Below are 23,109 nucleotides of genomic sequence, written 5' to 3'. Positions count from 1 at the left end.
TAAGACGCGTGACAAGTCACCCCGTAAAAGAAGACACAAACCCAAAAGTTGGTGGGATGAGGAAGTTAAGAGAGCCATAGCAAAACGTCAGGAAGCCTCTAGGGAACACAGACATGCTAAGCAGCGGGGTGAACCGACAGATGATGTTGAAAGAAAATGGGTAACCTTTCTAAGCTGTAGAAGGGATGCATCCCTTCTGATCAATGAAAAGATTAGAAGGAAGGGAGCTCAGTGGCTGGCAGAAGTACATAAAAAAGATAGAAAGGCAGCTGCGAAATTTTGGAACCATCTAAACTCCCTAAGAAATGAAACGAGCCTAGAGCAGAGATTTATAACTACAGCCCAAGGTGCTAGGCTAGAAGGGGACGAAGCTATTGAATATATAAGAACAAAAGTGACAGAAAAATTTCAACAGAGAAGTACTTTATGCACCACAATAGACGAGGACAAATCAAGTGGTGCAATGGCTCCATTTTCACAACAAGAGTGGGAACGGGCTGAGAAAAGGGTTCCTAGTAGTACATCAACAGGCCCAGATGGCATTCCAATTAGGCTGATAAAGACATTAGGTCCGAAGTCTAAGCAGGCTTTGAGAGAGGCAGTGAGCACAATAATAATCGATGGTGAAGTTCCCGATGGATGGAAACTTAGCAGGATGAGCATGATCTATAAAGGAAAGGGGGACAAAGCTGACATAAACAACTACCGTCCTATAACAGTGACATCAGTGGTCTACAGGCTGGCGATGCAGATTATAAAGGAAAGACTGCAGGCGTGGATAGAGGATGAGGGGGTGCTGGGGGAACTGCAGAATGGGTTTCGGAAACACAGGAGGTTGGAAGACAATCTGTTCTCACTGACGCAGTGCATCGAAATAGCAGAAAAGGAACACAGGCCCCTGTGGCTAGCATTTTTGGATATCAAGGGAGCATACGATAGCGTGGTTCAAGAGGAATTGTGGGGAATACTGGACACACTAGGCGTGGAACATGTAGTCACTAATCTTTTAAAGGGTATCTATAAAGGTAACAAGGTAGTTATAAAGTGGGAAAAACAGGTATCCAAGCCTGCAGAGGTAAAACGGGGGCTTAGGCAGGGGTGCCCCCTGTCACCCTTATTATTCATGATGTACCTACAAGGATTAGAGGCAAAATTAGAGCGAAGTGGACTGGGCTTCAACCTCTCTTTAGTCAAACAAGGAAAACTTATTGATCAGGCACTACCAGCATTAATGTATGCAGATGATATAGTGCTAATGGCCAACAACGAGGAAGATTTGCAGAGATTGATGGACATCTGCGGTAATGAGGGAGATAGGTTAGATTTTAGATTCAGTAAGGAAAAATCAGCAGTCATGATTTTCAATGACAACGAAAGTAGTGAGCTTAGAATACAGGAGGTCACGCTAGAGATAACAGATAAATACAAATATCTGGGCGTATGGATAAGCAATGGGACCGAGTATCTGAGGGAACACGAAATATACGTGACGACTAAAGGTAACAGGAATGCAGCAGTGATGAAAAATAGGGCACTGTGGAATTACAATAGGTATGATGTTGTGAGAGGAATATGGAAAGGGGTCATGGTTCCTGGGCTGACGTTCGGCAATGCGGTCTTGTGCATGATATCAGAAGTTCAAGCAAGATTAGAAATTAAGCAACGTGGAATAGGTAGGCTTGCTTTAGGAGCTCACGGGAATACACCAAATCAGGGAGTACAAAGTGATATGGGATGGACATCATTTGAGGGCAGGGAAGCTAGTAGCAAGATAAAATTTGAGAAGCGATTGAGAGAAATGGGGGAAGAGCGTTGGGCTAGGAAGGTTTTCAGCTACTTGTACATGAAGAACGTCGATACAAAATGGAGGAAGCGAACCAGGAAGTTGACTGGTAAATACTTAGAAAACAGCAGGTGGCCAAACCAAAAAGAACTATCGGTTAAGAAGAAAGTGAAGGAAACGGAGACTGACATGTGGAGAATGGGCATGATAAAGAAGTCCGCACTAGAGATCTATCGAACGTTTAAGCAGGAAATTGCCAAGGAAAGGATCTATGATAATACTCGGGGTAGTTCTCTACTGTTTGAGGCCAGAACGGGAGTACTGCGAACCAAGACATATCGGGCCAAATACGAAGGGGTAGACACAGTATGCAGTGCATGTGGAGAGGAAGAAGAAACTGCCGAACACTTGATAATGTTCTGTAAAGGGCTTCACCCTATAGTTCAGGATGATGGCGCAGAGTTTTTCAAAGGACTTGGGTTTAGGGACCGGGAGGGCAAAATAAACTTTAAGCGGGTAGACTTAACTAGAAGGAGGTTATCTGATTGGTGGCTAAAGTCAAGGCACGAGTGAAAATTAAACTCTTCACTGCAAAGTACGATTCCTCAAACTCTTTCTTTTTTTCTTCTTTTTTTTTTCCCTTTTTTTCTTTTTCTTTATTTTCTTTTTTTCTTTTTTTCAAGGAAAAAATATAGTTTTTGGTTCATTAGGTATTACGGCTTGGTGGCGCTAGCCACCGCCCGATCTAAAGGTGCAGCCATATCCATCCATCCATCCATCCATTGTCACCTAAGGCGGCATGTGCTGCGCAGAGACGAGAATCAACCACGCGCATGGGCAATGTGAAACGTTTAAAATATATTTTGTTGCTCGTGCATGGCTTCAAATGGCGACCGATAAAATATGTTAATTAGGTTCGTGAATAACCAGTTGCCTACGCAGGTGTGCGACTGAACTGAAATATCGACAAGGTGCCGTAAGTGAGTGCGTGACGGCACTGAAACGTTTTATCGATGTAAAGTGGTAGAAGAGTGGAACAATGAACTCCGTTGTGAGCCATTGCTTGCAACACCTTTCACGGTGAACCATCATTCCTCAAGCACTAATCTGTAAAAAAAGCTCCATCATTCGTAACGACAATCGGAGATGAGAATCATGAGCGATATCTGGATGAAAACCTTTTATTTTCTGCACACAGGTCATGCAACTTGTTTCCGAGTAGTGACTCACTGTCTGTTTAGAACAATGCGTTCTTGATAATTGGTCGCGCGTCTTTTTTCATCCCCAAGAAAAAAAGTTTTATAGTTCACAAGCGCCCCACAGAACATTGGGCTGCAAGCCGAAGTGACGCGCCTGAGTTTCAGGTACTTCCTCTTTTCACGTGAAGACGCTCGCTCCTTGTGGAGTGCCTTATGTAAAAACGCAAATGGGTCAGCACAGAAAACTTTGTCACTTGATTGGTGAGGCTCAGACCATGTTGTGCGTAGCCCAGTGTGACATGTTTTTTTTTTTTTTTTCAAGCAGGAAACAAGCTCTTTCAAGCTGTTCCTGTGAAGCTCGTTGTAGCTCTAAACCACTTTGAAAAAGTGATTTCAAGGGCGTCTACAAATGCGAAGAGCTTCTCTGAAAGGCCTACCGATAGGTGTCCGCACAAAGGGGGAAACGGGGCGCGCGGCCCCCCTCTAGTCACCTGGGAGGGGTGCGCTAAATCTGCTCTATACATTGACTAGGCGGCAGGGCACTCCTTTAGTTATCTAAAGGGGGGGGGGGCGAAAAATCTGCCTCATACACTGATTTAATAGGGAGGAGGCGCCCTGCAACAATGAACCTTCGTTCTCCCCCCCCCCCAAATTGCAAGCACGCCTATAGGCCTACCCCTTTCAATGCGGTTAATTTCGCCATTCACAGAGTGCTCAAAGTGCCAGAAGATGTACATCTCGTCGAAGTGCAGTTTGCACACAGCCGAGTTTTTTTGAAGCAGCTTGTCAGCTCGTGGGATCGCTCTCCGCCACTGCGCAAACAGAGCTAAACAGAGTGTGGAATGCCGAACAACGCATTTTTTTTTTTTTTTTTCAGCCGACTTGTGGCCTTTAGTGCCCGCCGGGACGAAGCAATGACTGTTTTTGCGCCATGAGAGCGCATACAGAAGCGTTGGTGTCTGAGTGCCACCGCTATTAAAAAAAAAAACGAGGACGAACGTGCCCCACGAAACTGTCGGAAACGTGCAAACAACGTATAAACGATTGCACGCGCCCCCAGGCGGCTCCTCCTCGGAGGCTTCTGTGCGCTCCGTGGGCGCTGCTTGTCGCTCATCACACTTCCCTATTCTAGCCACTGTATTGTCGCCGAAGTCTTGAACGGCGAAGGGGAATCAGCTGACGAGGATGTAAGCTTGGTCCTTTAATACTTTTTTTTTTGGTCATGAAACTCCCGCGAAAGTTTCATATGGAGACAAAAGTGGCCACCAGAGGCGCGACACGGTAAGCAAGAGGTCATCAATCAGCTGCGCTGGGCAGAGCTATAGCGCGTTCGCGGAAGTGTTTCCCATCAAATACACTTCTTCAGATATTTTCGTTCTCTGTGTTCTCGGTAACGAATCATAGCAGCTATTTGTATGTATGAGATCGTCAAAGTGGCCCATGATGTGCATTGTCAAATTGGCTTAGTCCTTGATTGCTGGCAATGTTTTAACCGAGTCCGTCTGTCAAGCTACGTGCATTCGTAGCGTTCCTAAATTTCTCAATTCCTGCGTAGTCGCTTTCAGGCTTAAACCGAACACTTAAACTGATTCTAGATGACTGAAAGGTTAACATAGTTTTCACTAGAGATTGCGGAGCAGCCGTGCTCTGGTTCCACGTAACGTTCATTTTAAGAATAATTGTCACATTATTCTATAGGGCATCACATAGCAGCGAATAGAAGTTTGCGTGCCAATAAACAAACCTGTATATTAGGGTCACTTGGCATTAATAGCCTTGAAGTACCTCTTGGGGGATATCGTTAATGATAAAGCAGAAATTAAAAGCACAGAATAGGACACCTCAATATGGAGATCGATACTCAAGTTGTGCTCTTTTCTTTTTTAATTTGGTGTTATTATCTTGTGCCCTTGATTTTAAAGTATAAAAAATTAGATGAAACTGTTGTGAGCTGCTAGATATAGGGGCTAGGTGCTATTTCGTTGCACTGGTCTATAATGAGCTTCTTCTGGTCGTAAAGCTTGTTAATCTCTGCATACGCTCCATTCTTTCTATTCGCGTACGCCTTCGCTTTTGTCAGTTTCTGCTGGCATATTTGAAGCTGTTGTTTCACGCCGCGAAGTTGGGCCTTGACTCTCTGCAGCTGCGATGCTGAACAAATGGTGACCTCTGTTTGACACTCTGCATCAGCGTTGCCATTGCGATTCTCAGTTCTCACAACATTTTCAAAGAGTGAGAAAGCGCAAAATTTATAAGGACAGGAACCACTTTGGTTAGGGTAATGAGCGGATAGGATACTTGCAAGCTTTGTGCCAGACTTGCCATCGATTTCTTCGTTGGCTGCACTGGAGACGTCTACATTCACGACTTGTCGCATCACAATCCGGAGGACGCTCTCGCGACCTTTTTAAAGGTAGGCACTTCATTGCACGTGAACGCTGTTTTGGTTTAGAGAGGTAAAAGGGCAAACCTTCGAAAATCCTTGGTACGGCGTCTTCCACCAGTCTCGGTCGTTCTCGGGGCGCAAAATGATGACTCCGTTCACTGTGCCCACGTCCGCACATACAATGTCTCTGGCGTTGAATTGTTTCTCACACACGCAAGTGTTCTTTGAGTTGAACGAAAATCCGGCAGTCTCTTGTCACGGGATCGCATGTTTCAACGTCACGCGTTCTTCTGTGTTGGCTGGGAAGCAGCCGGCCGAGCCAGCTTCCTCCCCTCTCTATCTACACGAGCGCCACGACGCCGAAACTGTGGGCAGCGTATGAAGCTGTCCCATTGAGTGATGCGGGAGTTTCATGACCAGAAAAAAAGTATTAAAGTACCATGACGTAAGTGATACTGACGAGCGTACACGCCACACTATGACGGAGGCTGCGCACGTGTTGGCCATTTTGGAGGACGTATGCATGCTTTCCTACGACAGTGTGCGCGGACTAAGCCACCTGCAGGAACTTCGCAAAACTGTGACTGTCGCACCTAGCATCCGAGAAGAAAAATGTGATCACGGACTTAAAAAAAAAAATAAGTCTGATGGTGTAGAAAACATTTTTCACTTGTTTTGTTCGTACTCGCGATAATTTGTACCCTCGGTTAATTTGGACATTTTCTGTGGTCCTGTGAAGTCCGAATTAACGGGGTTTTACTGTATGAAGATTCGTCTTTTTTATAAGACTTCCTGCTGAACCTTTTTAAGTGACTGTCTACCGTCCTTTATTGCTCTCCTGTTTTGTGTCGCAATAAAAATCATGCCATGTGAAGTGTCTAACCTTGCAGCTGTTTCTCTGGAAAGTGCATAGAAATTTTTAAAACACAATTTTTCTGTCCGCATTCTGTCTCCTATCGGTGGCATGAATGCCCACAACATTGGTCGGTGCCGGTGAAAGTTGAAAACTGAAACCGCGTGCGGTTTTTGCAGGTTTTATCAAGTTTTGTTAAATAATAAAACAAATACCTCTGTGGTGATTTAGGCATGCACACACTTCTTTGTCATCACGAGCGGTGGCAGACGCAATGTTCTCGTTTTTCCACCGTTTGTAGGAGGCATGCAGGCAAGCGAACACACCACCGGCTGCGCCACCGGGCGCCTATTTGAATGCGTGAGGGAAACAAAAGCAAAAAATACTCTGGCGCAACCTGAAGCTGCCTAAAGTGCGTAAAACACAATTTGAAATTATGTGTTTGTTTTTAAGCAGTCTAAATCTACGTGCGAAGATTTCTTGTCCTACCAATATACTGTCAAGATTGGCCACATTTGCTGTTGGGTGACGCTAGTAGTCACTTTTAATCGACTTTCAACATTGAGTTAAAATTAAAATTCCTTTTTTTCTGGCACAAAAGCATGCTCGTTGCCGCTGATGTGATGAACGATCTTTTCATTTGCGCCACAATTGGAAAAGTTTTTTCGAGCGGTAGATGGTCCCTTTAAAGATTTTGCAAGTTTGAATGTGGGCATGGGCATATAACAGCACTGCTGCTTTCACTTTTGCCGGCAACATGCACTAGAAGCAAAAATACACTAGTAGGCGTCAATGAATGACCTTACAGCTTGTTTTGGTTGCTGTCTGGTAAAAGCACGCAGCATGTTTTGAAAGCGTAATGTTGCTATACCACTTGCACTGCTGAGTTCGTAGTTCAAGGTGCGTATTGCAATACAATATTTAACTATGATTCATACTGTGGCGTTCGTGAGCAGCATGATTTAACGTGCACGTATTGTACTTATCCATACAGGCACGGCATCGTAATCAAATATCTCTCAAGTTCTAATAATTAGTTAATCAGCCTTAATCTTTATGCAAGAAAGAATGATGGCATAATGGCGTCCTCTACTTTGCTGGCTTGGTAGGGTCCTAATTGCCATCTTCATTGCTTATGTTCTGAAGTCGTACCTGCAGGCCAGTTTGACCCTGCAACCACAAATGGCATAGATCTTTTTTAGCACAGCATGGCACTGGCCACACTACAAGTTGAAGGTCATGTTGACTTGAATGGACAAAATGTAATAGCATTATGAGTGTCTGAAGCGCAAGAAATACAAGTCCACTTGTCGAAACACCAACTCTAGCGCACACCAACGCTTATGTATAAGATGTATAATACAGTCAAATACTGCTATAATGATATTGACGGGATGCCTGAAAAAATTAATTGTTGCGGAATTTTTTCTATAGACCACAAAAATTGGTGAGATCTGATGCTTATGACTCAACCTTTGGTCTTTGCAAGTGCATGCATTGTACTCTAGCTAACTGAGCCGTACCTGGCCGAACACTGAGTAAACGTATTTTCTCATGTATAATGCAATCAAAGTACAGTAAAACCTCATTAATTCAGACTTTACATGACCGGAAAGAATGTCCGAATGAACCAAGGGTACAAATTATCGTGAGTACGAACGCACTTGAAAAATGTCTCCTACACCACTAAAATTTCATTTCTTAAAAAAGTTTGTGATCGCGTTTTGCTTCACAGACGCAATGTGAGACGTCATAATTTTGCGAAGTTCCTGTAGGTGCCTTAGTCCGCGCACACCGTCCGAGAAAAGCATGCATATGTCCCCCAATACGGCCAACGCATGCGCAGCTTCCGTCATTGTGTGGCATGGTTGCTCATCAGCATCACTTACGTCCTCGTCAGCCGATTCCCCTTAGCCGTCCAAGTCTTCGGAAACGATATTGCTGTCGGTCACTGTGTCGGCCATGGCAACATTGCTGTTAGTTGCGAAGTAATCGCCAAGGGGCACATTAGCTGGCATGATGCAAATATAGCGGCCGTCTTGCTCTTCGCCAGTTTCCTCATCGGCCACCACCCCCGGATCAGCAGCATTGTGCATGAAGCCGCTATGCCTAAAGCAATCTGCGACTAATGCAGGCGGTGTGTTGTTCCACACGTTGTCAGCATGTGGATTGCGCTTAGCAGGCTTCTTTGGTACTGATTGCCCGACTCCATGCAGAGCAACATCCGCTCGAGTACTTGCTGTCGATAGCAGCTTTTCACGAATTGTAGGATTCCCTGGTTCATCGGCTGCAGAGAAGCCGTTACATTCAGAGGCAGGAAAAGCTGTTCAATGTTCTCGAGCCCGGACGCCTTCGTGTGCGCAGCACAGTTGTCTAGCACGTACATAACCTTCTGAGCCTTGGTCGCAAAGTGGCGGTCGAGCTGGCGCAGCCAGGCTTGAAAGCTTCCGGCTGTCATCCAAGCCTTTCTGTTGAACCGGTAGTCAACAGGCAGCTGCTTAATATTCTTAAAATATCTTGGCTTCGCAGCCTTCCCGATCACCAGTAGCTTTAGCCGCTCTGTGCCTGTCATGTTAGCAGTCAGAAGAACTGTCAAGCGCTCCTTACTTCGTTTGCCACCGACGCACAGGTCCCCCTTAAATGCGATTGTCTTGTCAGGCAGAGCCTTATAAAAACAGTGCTGTCTCATCAGCGTTAAAAATGTTGCACAGCTCGTACGTAGAAAGGTGTGCGTATAGTCCAGACCGCCACTCCTGCACAACACTTTCGTCAACCTCACTGCTTTCACCACACACGTTGCGGAACACCAGCCCGTGTCACTTTTTGAAGCGGTCGAACCAGCCTTCCGACGCACTGAAGAAGTCAATGTTCATGGTCACCGCGAACTTCTCTGCTTGTGCGCAGATAAGGGAGCCGCTCAAGGGCAAACGCGCATCGCCCGAAACAACAATTCAGTGCAACAGTGCTTTTTCTAGCTTGTGATGCGCTGCCGTTCAAAGCCTCTTTCTTTGGTCGCCAAACATATCCCTGCCATACTGTTACAAGCTGCCACTTTAGCGTCGCCAGCGCGAAGTCAGCGACGGGAATGACAGCAGGTTAGTTCGTTCCGTACGCAAGCAGAGGCAGTGAAGAGATCAGAGACGTGAGAAAACAAAACAAACTTTACTCTAGTGATATTGCAGCACACGGGATATAGTACAACACTTCAGTACAACTAACAAAATACATCAACACTTGATACAACAAAAAATACATATAAAAACAATAAATCAGCTTACGAGAGAGAACTATTACAAAGTACACAAACTAACAATAGAACTACGGAGTAGAAAGTTCGAAGATATACTCAGGTGAAGGCATACGTGTGGTGACCGGCAGCGTTTCGTCCCCGACGATCGGATGCGAGAAGTCGAAGAGAGTTCTGGTACGACTGCGATGTCGGCAGTGTTGCAACGCTGGTGGCTCCGGGAGGCTAGTGCTTGCAGGTGACCTCGGGCAGGTTGAGCTAACTCGAGGTGAAGTCCCGATGTCTACGTTGCGGACGTTAATATCGGGTCACAACTAGACGAACGGCCAAGTTTAGGTGGCCAGCCGATACAGAGCCACACTAAAAACTTCTAGAAGAGATGCTTGGTGATCTGTTTCTACACCATGTTGGTCAGCGACTAGTCTGCCTAGCAGGGCAAAATCCTGCGCTTAAATCCCCCTCGTGTCTCCTCGCTCTCTTCTTTGGGGACAAGAGACCTCTACATGGGTCCAATCATGCGAGTTTCCTTGATGGAAACTCCGCCCCCAAAAATATATTGACCCGACCCTTTTTAATTAGGAGAGGGCCCTCAACTAGCGAGAGTGACAACCTGTTGGGGTGTTGTCATACGACTTGGCCACCAGAGGTTTTCTCACGGTTTTCCCCGTGGGAAACGGTCAGACTGCTTGGCTCTCAGCCGGTGTGTCCCGTAGTCTAATCCTTGTTCGGGGTACATCGCGGCCTTCCACGACCTTGCAGACGCCGCCGCAGTTACGAAAGGATCAAACGTCGGCGGCGACGTTCTAAGAAGAGCACCCCATTCTGCACTTCTCGGCTCCCTTTCATGCGCCCGCCGTTCCCACGGTCAGTGGGAGAGTACGGCGCCCGTTAATTGCCAGGACGCGGGGCCGCCAAAAATGGCCGTCCGTGACACATACGCTTGCATAATCTGCTCTTCATTCTTTACGTAAGTGCTCAGCGTGCTTTTCTTCACATTGAACTTTTCAATCATTCTTTTCGAGATGCTCCCGCCTGCACGCCTTCAACATTTTCATATTCGCAGTCGAATCCTTTGCTTCGTACTTCGCACTCTTCACTGCGGGAGTTGGGGCGGTTGGGGCTGCAGGAGACGAAGAGGAAGCCATCCTGGCGTTGCTCGCACGGTGGTCATGCACGCACGCACGAAGTAGACAACACAAACACACACACACACAAAGACGCATGGTGATAAAAACTGAATAAAAATCAGTGAAATTTTCAAAAAAGAGCAAATTGTAAAACTGCAGATGGCACTGATCATGTACAGATAAATAATTCAAAGCACACCAGAGGTGAGTAATCCAACTCAACTGTCACGCAAACGTGCACAACGCGCAAGAAAAAAAGAAAGGCAAATCCTTAGGTTCCCTGTGGCTGATGACAGTAATGATGCACTGCTTCCTATTTTAGTTTTTAAACCACCATGTGTACCATGTGTTTCTTTTTTTTTTTGGGGGGGGGGGGGCATCTTCTAGATGTACTACTCATGAACGAAGTTTTGAATCTCAGAGGCCGCAATCAGATCCCAAAGTTGTTTAGGTGTGCCGTCAATTTGGCCGGCAGAATCCGCTGCTGCTTCCCCGTCGTGACTTGACTGCTGTCAAGCGTTCGAATTAACCGAAGCGCGGCCAAATTCGTCTGAAATAATCAGAGTTATCAGTAATAGAACAACGTACATTTTGGACGGGACCATACGTCGTGGCCGAATTAACCCAAATTCCAAATTAACGGGGGTCAAATTACGAGATTTTACCATATTCCAGTTTTTTTACCAGTTTACCAGTTTTTACCAGTTTTACCAGTTTTTTGTGTGTTCAAAGAGGTAGAAATTTTGTATTTGAATTTTTCCTGTGTCTGTTGAACCATGTGACAGTGTGGCAAATATATGGTGTGATTTTTATGAAGTTTGCTGCAAGAAAAAAAGGTTCTCTAGCAGGCTGGCTTTGCTTAAATGTATTAATTAGATTTACCTAATTGACAAAAACTGGCTGTAAGGAACAGTTTCACAATTTTGTAAACATAACATCTTGCAAAGCAGACAAAGCATCGCTGTGCTGCTCATCTGCTACCCTAGGTTTCAAATTGAAACTGTGCCTTTCGCTGTCATCTGGTCCAATGCGGATCGTCTCCAATGCGGTATGAGTGGAGTTAAAAAGATGTGACGCACGCGACAATTCCATTTGCTGTGCCCTTGTCCCGATGAAAGCAATGGAAGCTCAGCAGGAAGGATGACCCGGGGGAAGAAAATACATCACGCCCGCCTGGTGACTTGCTAACACTTTTTCTCTTTCTTTTTTTGTTCTTTGGATGCCCGAGGTGTGATTGCGTAACGGCTCATTGCGCCGTACTCAAGTCGGCCAATGGCTGATGTTTGGCCTGGGACACAGTGATTTTGGGCCTCTAGTGTCGTTTGTCGAGAGAAGAGGAAGTGATTGGTTGCTGACTTTGAGAACTTATTGGAAGTTCCAGGCGCACGTACCGCGCTATAATATTTGGCTCGCGTGTTTTTGGGAGCCTCGACTACTGATTGTCAGCGTTATCTGACCATGCACAAAAAGTGTTACGGGCCCTTATAAGCTTTCTCCTAGCTCGTAAAACCCTGATCACAAGCGAGTGCCATACGCGTACTGTTTCCTTCATCTATACGCGTCAACATATTCGGTGTATAATTGCTTTTTCAGGGAGGTGTCTGTGCTTCAATTTGAGTACCGTTGTCAGGAGATTCAGGTGAGGAGTCTCTTGTTTATTTGCTGTTAAGTGAGTGTCCTTTGGGGTGACCTTGAGTGGCAACAAGCAATTGGTTCTAGTGAAATCAAGAGCACTGTCTTACTGTGGCGCAATTTTTCTGCAGAGGGCAGCCACATTGTTGAGCATTATCTTGTGAATGACATTGTTGAGCTGTTAATCGATATGACTAAAAGCTGCGGACAGTGTTCCATCGCATAATCATCTGGATACCAGGATCAAATGCATCTTCACATTCATTTGATCATCATTATATTGATCTTCAGTATGTTTTGACCTGTTACCTTGGCATGCATTGAGGGAAAGCCGTCCTCAATGGCAGTTCTTTAATTTCTGTGCTAATTCGAAGCAGGAATGGATGTAACAGAAACAGAAATGCTGTAATACATTCTTAGAGTCAGAGTTGTGAGGAAAAAGTTATGACTACTTTAAAAGATTGGCGATATTGTTATGTTTCTCAGAAATTAAATTTGTGGTAAAAGGTTAAAGTATCCCAGGAGGCCAGAGTTTATCCAGAGTCCCTACTACCATGTGCTTCATAATCTTATAGTGGTTTTGACATAAAAACACCAGCAATTATTATTGGTGAATACTTTTGGTACAATGCATGTACCCACCGTAGTAGCTTAACATCTGAAGCATTATACTGCGAAACACAAGGTCGCAGACTTGTTTTTCAGCCATGGCATCTACATTTTGATGGAGGTCAAATGTAATAACGCTTGTGTGCATAGAATTAGGTGAATGTTAACCCTAGATAGTCAAAATTAATTCGTAGACTCCCACCCCGCCATGCGTCATAATTGTATCTTGGTTTCAGCTACTGAAATACTGGACTCGAAATATGACATGTACATAGTACTTAATCCTTCCTTTCTGCTATGTTCCTGGTATGTTTATTAACTTTATCGTTCATAGCTTGGCAGGTGTGCCTTCATTCATCCTCGGTAGCTTGCATGCTAGTATGTCAAGTACTCATTTCTTGATGCCAGAGCTTTTAATTTGTGTACAACAAACGCATTGACCTTTTTATGGCTTGCTCATTTATTAAGGCTGCAGCGAGTACAAGTCGCAAGGCCAAAGGAAGCACCATTGAAGAGGAGACGGTAGTGGCAAGGCGTGGAAATCTGCGAGCCCAGCAGTACAGTGCCGTGACGAATACTCGCCTGGGAAAACGCCGCGCAGAACTCATGGGTGATGTGCCCAAGCGCTCGGGCGAAGACGAAAGTGCTCCAGAGTCAGCAGAGAGCAGCAGTCGTCATACAAGTCTTGGGAAGACGAAACTTGCAGCAACAGAAAACTCTCAGGAATCCAGTTCTGCTGGTGCTTCTAAACGTGGTGCTTTTAAAGGAACCAGAGGAAGGAAGTCTCGGGAATCCAGTTCTGCTAGTGCTTCTAAAGCAACCAGAGGAAGAAAGAAATCAGGCGGAAAGAAACCAAGCAGTAAGAAATCAAGAAAAGCAAACTAACTAGCAGTAGCCTTTCAGAACTTTGTATAAGGTTTTTTTTTCGAACGTCGCAAGACTCGACTAGCGGTGAAGCGCATCATTTCTATTGCATTTATATTCATTTCTACAATACCTAGTCATGCCGCGTGGCATCCCCATGAAATTTTTATTGGTGGTTATTTTAAGTTGTTGATGCCTTTCATTATAATCCTTCTCATCTTGACTTGTTTCTAGTCAGAAAGCACTGTCTGTGAAATATGGTTGTGTACGAATGTAGTGGTGGAAAATCTCCATCAACTGGAAATTGCTGCACATAATCTTACTTTTGTTTATTTTTTGTGCTTATTTTGTGGGCTTGCTGCTTTTGTATGAATGACTATGTAAGCTAAGGCAGAGAGAGAGAGAAAAGACATTTATTTAGTCTGGAAGGAAGAGGATGAGATGTGTATACATCCAACTCGTGACTAAACCCATGTCGGGGACAGGAAGGCCGGGCCTCTCCGCCCTCTCACGGGCCTTCTGGACAGCCAAGAGCTGGACGTCATAACTGGGGCCATTGATAGCAGCGTTCCACCAGGCTTCCTGGCAGCAGCCCTGCAATGCAGGGCATCGCCAGAGCATTTGTTTTAATGAGCTAACTTCTCCACAGTCTGGGCATGTTGGGTCTATCTCTGCATGTACCATACTAAAAAAGCTTTTTGAGGGGTAAGAGTCCATTTGGAGCATTTTTAACGTGATAGATTGCGCTCTATTAAGTTTATGGTTGGGGGATGAGAACACGCGTCTAATGTCCCTGTAGTGCGAGATAATCTCATGAAAAGTGACGAGCGGTTCGCCGAACTCGAGCTGCTTCAAACCATTAGAGTTCTCCTGATCGCCGCGGCATATGAATCCTTGCGCACGTTTGTGAGTGATCTCATTGGGGTTCGGGCGGCCCGGTATTACGTCTGAACCTATGCGAGCCGGGAACCAGGTGATGTGGTGAGGTTCGTCTTGCAGGGACCTGCCTTTAAGGATTTTAGCTGCCTCTTTTGAGACTAGACCCGACTGAAAGGCCCGTACAGCAGCTCGCGAGTTACTGTATATGGTGGTGCGTTTCGGATCTAGTAGCGTCATAGCCACCGCTACCTGTTCAGCTACTTCTGCCATTGAGGTGTCAAGTGAGGAGGACTAGAGGAGGTCTCCTTCGTGGTCCACAATAGCCACTGAAAATCTGCCAGCATTTTCGTGACGGGCTGCATCAACAAACGCTTCTGTACCCATTAGATTCTTTATGAATGCTTTTGGCCTCGCGAGCTTTCTATCCTGTTAAATTGTGGATTCATGTTTCTTGGGCATGGGTCAAGAATGAATGATTTTATGACATGATTGTCGAACTGTATTGCCTCACCTTTGTTAATGCCAGGTTGTAGGCCTGCGGAGCTTAACAGGTTCCTTCCTGCTTTGATACAGGATAATCTGGTGATTTGTGCTATGCTTTGTGCGTACGCTAGCTCATCCATGGTATTATGAACCCCTAACTTGAAAAGCATCTCCGTACGGGTTGTTATTGGGATAGCAAGCACTTTCTTGATACTTTTGCTTATAAGTCTATCTATCTATTTTTTTCTGATTGTGTCCAATTGAGAGCCGATACTATGTAGTTCACGTGGCTCATAAGGAAAGCATGATGAACCCTAAGCAGCATGTCCTCTCCTATTCCACCTTTCTTACCGGAAACTCTCATGATTAACCTTATTATGTTTTCTATATGTGGTTAGATCACCTATGGCCCTGGCATTACATTTTTCGAAGTCTATCACAAGACCCATGATCTTAGTATAATCAACTCATGAAATGTCACGTCCGTCTTCGGTGTGAATACTGATGGGTATTTCACTGAGGAGTATTAATCCCCTAGCCCCCCCGCCGTGCTTGTCTATACAGCAGGAGCTCTGATTTCTCTGGCGAGAGCGCAAGTTCTGTGTTCGCCAGGAAAGACTCAGTTGCATCGAGAGCTCCTTGGGGAGCTTGTTCCACAGTAGCCTCTGAACCTCCTGGACACCAAATTATTATATCATCCGTGTGTAATGCATGGCCAATGTGCGCGACTGCTGCAAGCTTCTTTGATAGTTTGCTCATGACGATATTAAATAAATGGGGGGAAATTACCGCCCCTTGCAGAGTAGCTCTGTTTCCTAGTGTATATTCTTATGTCAAATTCCCACTGCGTATGACTGCCTTTCTGCTTTTCAGAAATGATCGTACAAAAGAGAGAGAGAGAGAAGTAAACATTTATTTTGAAACAGTGCCTCGAGCAATGCCCGGTGTCACCCTTAGGTGGGAGGGCTTCTTAGTCCAGGAACCCTCTGGCTTCTACTGCCCTTTTGGCCCTGGCGACGAGTTGTTGTTGATCTTCCAGTTCCAGGTCCTCGAGGGCGAGCTTCGCCTCCCACGTTTCGGTTAAGTCTTTGTTCGTCTGTCCTGCCTCGTTATCAGTCGTATGTTGTTGCAGATTACGTCTGGCAATACACTGGCATGCAAGAAGCAAGTGCGCCAGGGTGTCCGGTACGTTGCAAAGCGGGCACATAGAGCTATATCTCGTTGGGTAGAGACGGTGCATTAGGGCCCCATGCGTGTATGTGCTGCTTTGCAGGCGTCTCAGTATTACGCTTTCCTCTTTTGTCAGTTTTGGGTGTGGTGGAGGGTATACTCGTCGCTCCAGCCTGTAATGCTGGAGTAACGACGAGTAGGTGTTTTGAACAACTTCCGTCTCTTCAACGACGGGTCGAATGTCCTGTGGGCAGGGGGCAGCCCGGCTGACGTGCTCGCAGGCAGCGGCGTGGGCCGCTTCATTTCCCTGCAGACCCTCGTGTCCTGGCACCCATAATACACAAGTGTATGGGAGTGGAGTGCTTCGCCGTTTCAAAATATTGATGGCATTGGCTGAGATACGGCCTTAGCGAAATTCCTGCAGGCGGCTTGTGAGTCGGTGAAAATCACCGCGGCGTCTGTACATGTTGTGGTTGCTAGAGCGATTGCCGATTCTTCTGCGGCATCTGAATTGAGTGCGTTGACCGTGGCCGACGCTAATTCTCGGCCTTGAGAATTGACGACGCTGACAGCATACACGTTTCTATGCGGATACTTGGCCGCATCAGTGTAGCGGGCGTCCGGGTCTTGCTTGAACTTTCGTCGAATAGCGTTAGCTCTAGCCTCGCGTCTACTTTTGTGGAAAGTAGGATGCATGTTGCGTGGAATAGGTGCAATGGACAGCGACTTTCTAATGTACAGCAGGATGCGCCTTTTCCGGTCTGCATCGGTGATGAATGTGTCGCTGTAGTTGAGGTACCGGAGCACCGACATCCCCGTGGGCGTCAGCTTGAGCCTCTCCAGCTGACTGTTCCTATGTGCTTCGATGAGTTCTTGCCACGTGTTGTGGACGCCCATCTTTAGGAGACGTGTGGTAGAGGCCATTGGCGGAAGTCCCAGGGCTACTTTAGTGGCCTTTCTTATCATGAGTTTTTCAATTTCAGCTGTTTTCAAATTCAGGTATGGCGTGCCGTACGTAATGCGGCTGGTGAACAGAGCTTGCATTATACGTAGCGTGTCGTGCTCTTTGAGTCCGTTTAATTGATTCGCGATCCTCTTGACGAGGTGCGTGAGTTGTGATAGTGTCCGTGGGAGTCTCGGTATGGTGGCAGCTCCCGATCCATCCTTGTAGATGTGAACTCCAAGCACTCGCAGGGTCTCGACTTTTGGAATTAAGGTCCCTTTCAGCGTTACGCTAGGGTCGGGCTCGTCATATAGAGGGGGTCTGCCTCTTGTTCTCGCTTTGAGGACGAGGTGCTCGGATTTCTCGGGGGCACAGCAGAGACCGCAGTTTCTGAGATACCGTTCGATTGCATCTACTGTGGTTTGTAGGCAGGTCTCTTGTCTCCCAGTGTTCGAAGCCCTGGTCCAGAGCGTAATGCCATCAGCGTAGATCGCGTGTCGTAAATCGGGTATTTTGTCGAGAATTTTTGGCAGATTGATCATAGCCACATTGAAAAGTAACGGCGACATGATCGAACCCTGCGGCGTTCCTTTTTTCAGTAGATGGAAGCTTTTGCTGCGCATGTTGCATATGCCCACAGTTGCCGTACGGTCTGTCAGAAAGTTTCTGACATACGTGTAGGTTCTAATGCCGCAGCCAACGCCTTCGAGGTTGTTGAGGATCGCGTCGTGACTGACGTTATCGAAGGCCGCTTTGACGTCGACTCCGAGTATGGAGTACTTTCTTCGATGGGTGAGGTGATCAAGGAAGTCTTCTTTGAGTAGTAAGAGCACGTCGTGCGTCGAAAGATGCCTGAAGCCAAACATGGTGTCCGATAGGTGTCCACTATCTTCCAGGTACTGGGTTAAGCGGTCGTGCATTATGTGTTCGAACAGCTTTCCCACGCACAAGGTGAGAGAAATCGGGCGTAGGTTCTCGATGCCGACTGGTTTGTTAGGCTTAGGGATCATAATGATTTCCGAGTGCTTCCATACCGCAGGTAGCTCTCCTTTATCCCAGCAGTCGTTGTAATATCGGAGAAGAGCCGTGGTGGCCTGGTGCGGTAGGTTGCGTAAGTGCTTGTTGACAATCCTGTCTATTCCGGGGCTGGTATTTCTTGTCAACTTCGCTAGGGCTGTGTGCAGTTCAGCCAGGCTGAAGGGCCGGTCGAGTTCAGTGTTTAGTGCGCCAGCGTATTCTTTGGCGTGAATTGAAGCCCCAGTGGGTACATCGCCACAGAGCTTCTTTTGTAATTCTTCTAGGAGGTGTTCTTCTGTACCGGCGTAGTTTCGAATAAGCCTCTGAAGGTGCTTCTTCTGTGCTGCTTTGGAGGCTTGCGTGGCTAGAAGTGTGCGTAGCAGATGCGAGGTCTTCTTGGTGCTCAGAGTCCCCTGCAGCTTGTCACAGAAAGCGTGCCAGTTCTGCCTGGCCAATTGGTTCGCATAATCTTGAGATTGCTCGGTGAGGAGAGAAATGCGTTTCCGTAACTTTCTGTTTAGTTTTTGCCGCTTCCACCTTTTTAGAAGTCCTCTTCTTGCCGCTTTCACCTTTTTATAAGTCCTCTTCTAGCCTCCCAAAGGTGGAGGAGATGTGCGCCGACGGCGGGTGTATCGACGTCAAGCTGTATGTCCTTAGTGCAGTGTTCGGCTATTTTGAGCACATTCTTAAACCAGTCTTCAATGTCGATTATGGTGGTTTAAACGTTGAAGTCATTCCTAAAGGATTGCCATTCCGTTAACCGCGCTATTCCAGTCTTGGTTTGTTTACGAGTGTGCGCTACAAAGAGTTGGATGATGTGATGATCACTACCTAAAATTTCCGGTAGCACACTCCACTCTGCCCTAGGGACGTTCGCCGTAAATGTAAGATCTGGATTTGTATCCCTGGAGACGCTGTTCCCGATTCTCATCTTCTGAAGAGGGTCGTTCCACAGGGTTAGTCTGTGATGTTGAGCAGTATCGTGCACCCTAGAACCCTTCCTCGTGGTGATATGATAGCCCCATGCCGTGTGAGAGGCGTTAAAGTCTCCCATTATTATAATCTGGTGGCCATTCGTGCGCTTCCTGATTTCTCGTATGAAGTGGTCGAAGTCTGGTAGTTGGTCTCGTTGGGGGCTGTATATATTGGTTATGAAAAGACTTTGCTACGTTTTTCGTTCCGGCAGAATCTCTACTAGGGTATGTTCTATCTGAGTGTCCTCGATTTCGTGTTTTTGCATTGAAAGTGCTTTCTTGACAAGTATGGCAGTGCGTTGGGTTTGTGCGCAGGTCGTGTACCCTTGCAGTCGTACGTTCTGCGTGTTGGTTTCCTAAAGTGCAATGATGTCTGGTTGGTTAAGCTTGATGAATTCTTGTAGGCTTGCGTGTCGAGGGTGGTATGACCGACAGTTCCATTGCCATATGCGTAAAGTTGAATGCCGGTTCTTATACTTATGGTTAGGGACTGCCATCTTCGATCGATTTGATGTCACGCGTGCCATCGCGGCTCGGCGAGACTGAGCGAGAGGCATTGTGACTGTTCGCTCGTGCCTTCTTCCGAGTCATTTGGGGTGGGTTGTTCAAGCTGTCGAACTGTGCCATGGTAATGTAAGTTTTCTTCACGTGCGCGATGAAATTGTTGACTTGCGCAGCAATCCCATCAATTTTGGCATTAAGCGTAGTGATCTTGTGTTCAAACATTGAGGTTGTTCTTTCTATTGCAGACTGGACAATCTTTTCCATCGTGGCGTGCATGTTATTCATGAAAGATTCTTTGAATATCGTGCACCTTGCGTTCACTAAGGCTTGGACGCCTACCTTGGTCAGCGTCGTTGCCCGCTCTGTGCTTGAGTTTGCTTGTTCTTGATATTGTTGTTCTGCATTGTCCGAATGTCTTTGCTGATGCTTGCACTTTTCAAGTAGTTTGTCAATGAGCTCTTGTTGTCGTTTTTGACTCTGAAGCAGTTTATTTATGAGGCTTTCTTGGCTTTGCAGTTGGCTGTGCTAATTCTGGAGCGTTTTTTGCTGGTTTTTCAGTCTATCTTTGAGAACCAGTATGGATGAGGTGTCCGACTTCGAGGAGGTTAAGCTGCTGCTGTTGTTATATCCACTTGCCATGGTAGCGTAGCTCGCACGTTTAACGGAACGCGAGCGCGTGAGAGAGTGGGAGCGCGAACTGGAACGCAGTATTGATTTGGATCTGCTGCGCGTAGAGACGAAACGCGTGCGAGAGTGGGAGCGCGAACTCGAACGCAATATTGACTTGGAACTGCTGCGCGTGGAGACGCGGCCCTCATTGTTACTGTTAGAGGTAGCGGCCGATATGCTAACCTCAGGGAACTCTTCTCCGCTGGCGTTCCAGTTGTTGTCTATTTCTTGAAGCCTGTTGAGGCGCTGTTGTCTTACGTTGAAGGGTGGTGGACTTGGCTTTAGTCTCCTTTTGCATTCTTTACTTGCTGTTTCGTGTCCTTCCCCGCAGATCTTGCAGATGGGTGCACATCCATGTCCCTGCGTTTGTCCGGCCTTGCCGCATTTATAGCAGAAATCCGGGATAGGTTTCGGACAGACGTCCTGGCGGTGACCCGTATTGCCACAAGCTCGGCAATACTGCACTGACTTACGATGTGGTCTGCAGCGGAAGTCTACGCTCTGGAAAATTATGTAGTAGGGAAAGTGCGGTCCTTCAAAGAAGACGACTGCCGCGGTCGATTGACCTAGCATTCGTGTGTGAAGAACTGTGTATCTTGCTGGTGCGCGAATTCCAGCCATGAGTTCTGCGATGCTCGTACCGGGTATCAAGCCACTGATGACGCCTCTGGAGACATCGTCCGGTGTTCTGATGTTGCCGTTCACAGTGTAAAAATTTCCTCCAAGCTGTATTTTCTGGATGCTTACCAGCTTCTTGGCGTCTTCTTTGGCGGCGGTGCATGCGATGATTAGGTTTTCCATTCTCTGGAATTGTACGCGTACCTTGTCGTTAAAGTCTTGCTGTGATAGTCCACTCACTCTGCCGATGGCATGCGTCACAGCGACGGTGTTCCATTTGGCGAGGTCAAGACCTGCTTGCGGGCGGTAGACGATCTTAAAGTCATCGAGCGGCAGAGGTGGCATCTTGGTCCTGCGTTGTTACTGCGTTGGTGATGACTTTAGCGTCTGCTCATTGATAGGTGGCTGCTCTGTGGGTTGGTTGGCTGGTGTCCTTGGATCGGCGACAGCCTTCTCGTCTTTCTTATTTCTCATGATCCAAGCGCTTTCCGTTGCAATTGTTCTGCCACTGCCAGCGTCATAGGTCCACGAATTTTCTGTTGTTTTGTTCGCATCCACTGGGTCAGTTTGCATTGTATTTTCTTTGTCTTGCTGGTTTCCTTGCATTTCGCTTGCTGCGGCTGCGTCTCGGCTCATTCTAAGCTTTTCGCCATGGTGAGCGCGAGCGCTCGTGCCGTGCCGTCAGGAACGCCTGAGCGCGTTGTGCACGCGCCGCGCAGCTTTGCTCAGGAACGAACTTGGCGTTAGGCTTAATAAACTGGACGCGCGCTTGTCGGGAATTAAGTCTTTCATCTTGAGACAGGATGCACTCACCCAAAAGAAGCTGGTGTCCGCCGATTCCTCGTGTCTTGGCGGCTGAGGCTGTGAAACTCTTGGGTTCGTCACTGGCCTTGTTTCGGGTTAAAAAGCACAAAAAGCAGGAGCCCATGCGAGACGCGTTTGGTCTATACGGCCCCCTAGCGGTGAATCTCGTACAAAAGAAAAATATTTTTTACCAAACTTCAAGCAGGTATTTTTTTGAGAATGCATTCACGAGTGATCCTGTCAAAGGCTTTAGCTAAGTCTAGGGAGAGGATTCTATTGACATCTTTGCTCTGCGAGTCTAAGATCTGTGTTTTAAGCAGAAGCATAACATCCTGGGTGGAAAGAGCTGGTCGAAATCCTATCACATTGTACGGGAAGAGCTCCTTGCACTCAATGTACATAGATATTCTATTATGTACTGCATGTTCCATAACCTTACAGATGCATGAGGTTAGGGACATGGGCTGGAGGTTCTCTAGGCTAGTAGACCTGCCTGGTTTCGGGATTAGGATTACCGGGGCCATCTTCCCGTCTGAGGGCACCAGTCCATTCTCCCAAACTTCATTAACCTCTTTAACAACAGTCTGGATAGCTTTATCATCCAGGTTCCTAAGGAGTTTGTTAGTAACTCTATCAGGTCCTGGAGCAGAGCTACTGTTCAGGTTGTGTAGTACCTCTCTAAATTTCTGCTTCCACAAAAGGGGCATCTAGTTCCGGGGCTGGAATGCCCCCATTGCGGAGCGGGAAGGAAAACTTGAATTTAGGCCTAGCTGAAGATATTTATTGGCTCAGGTCTGGAGGATGTCTACTTATGAAGTACCCTCTGCTTTAGCTTTGTTAATTAGCCAGTCGACCGCAAGTCTTTGATTTCCTTTGGTTTGCCCGTCATCTAGTAAATGCCTAAAGAGTGTCCATTTACATCCCTTTCGCATTGTACCATCGTATTGCTATACAAACATCACTCCATTGTTGTTTTTAACTTTTTACTGTGCTCTTGAATAAGTTAGTTGATTTCTGAAACTTTCTTTTGAGCCTACGGTTTAGCCTCTGTGTTTTCCACCTCTTAAAGTGCGCTTGGCCTCCAATAAATGGGCAAGTCGAGCATCCATGCTGGGTACAATTTGCTCCGTTGTGATCACTTTAGAAGCTTTTGTAATATCCTTCTAGACCTGGGCGAAGAGGACACTGAGATTGTCGTATACCGTTTCATCTTTACCTCTAATTTCACTGAAGAGATTTTAGTCTACATATTTGTATTGTTTAGGAGGTGGGTGCTGTATATCTAGCATGGTTTCTATTATGGAATGGTAACTTCCCCGGCTTTCCTGCAGATTAAACCATTTTGCTG

At 46.6% G+C, this 23,109-nt stretch overlaps 1 protein-coding gene across 3 annotated transcripts in view; it reads left to right on the top strand.

Annotated features, from left to right (window-relative positions):
• LOC119178177 (snRNA-activating protein complex subunit 1) overlaps positions 1 to 14,004 on the top strand; it is a 69,284-nt gene extending 55,280 nt beyond the window's left edge. For all 3 annotated transcript variants that reach the window (XM_075889081.1, XM_037429357.2, XM_037429358.2), the window contains 2 exons: positions 12,189 to 12,234; positions 13,305 to 14,004. In XM_075889081.1, coding sequence (XP_075745196.1) covers positions 12,189 to 12,234; positions 13,305 to 13,721 — 463 coding nt within the window. In that variant the 3' untranslated portion in view covers positions 13,722 to 14,004. The remainder of the gene's footprint in view (positions 1 to 12,188; positions 12,235 to 13,304) is intronic.
• The last annotated feature ends 9,105 nt before the right edge of the window (positions 14,005 to 23,109 follow it).

The sequence above is a fragment of the Rhipicephalus microplus genome, chromosome 1, assembly GCF_043290135.1.
Source record: "Rhipicephalus microplus isolate Deutch F79 chromosome 1, USDA_Rmic, whole genome shotgun sequence".
Classification (NCBI taxonomy): Eukaryota; Metazoa; Arthropoda; class Arachnida; order Ixodida; family Ixodidae; genus Rhipicephalus; species Rhipicephalus microplus.
Note: the sequence above shows the minus strand (reverse complement) of the source record. Positions and strands in the feature narration are given on the sequence as shown.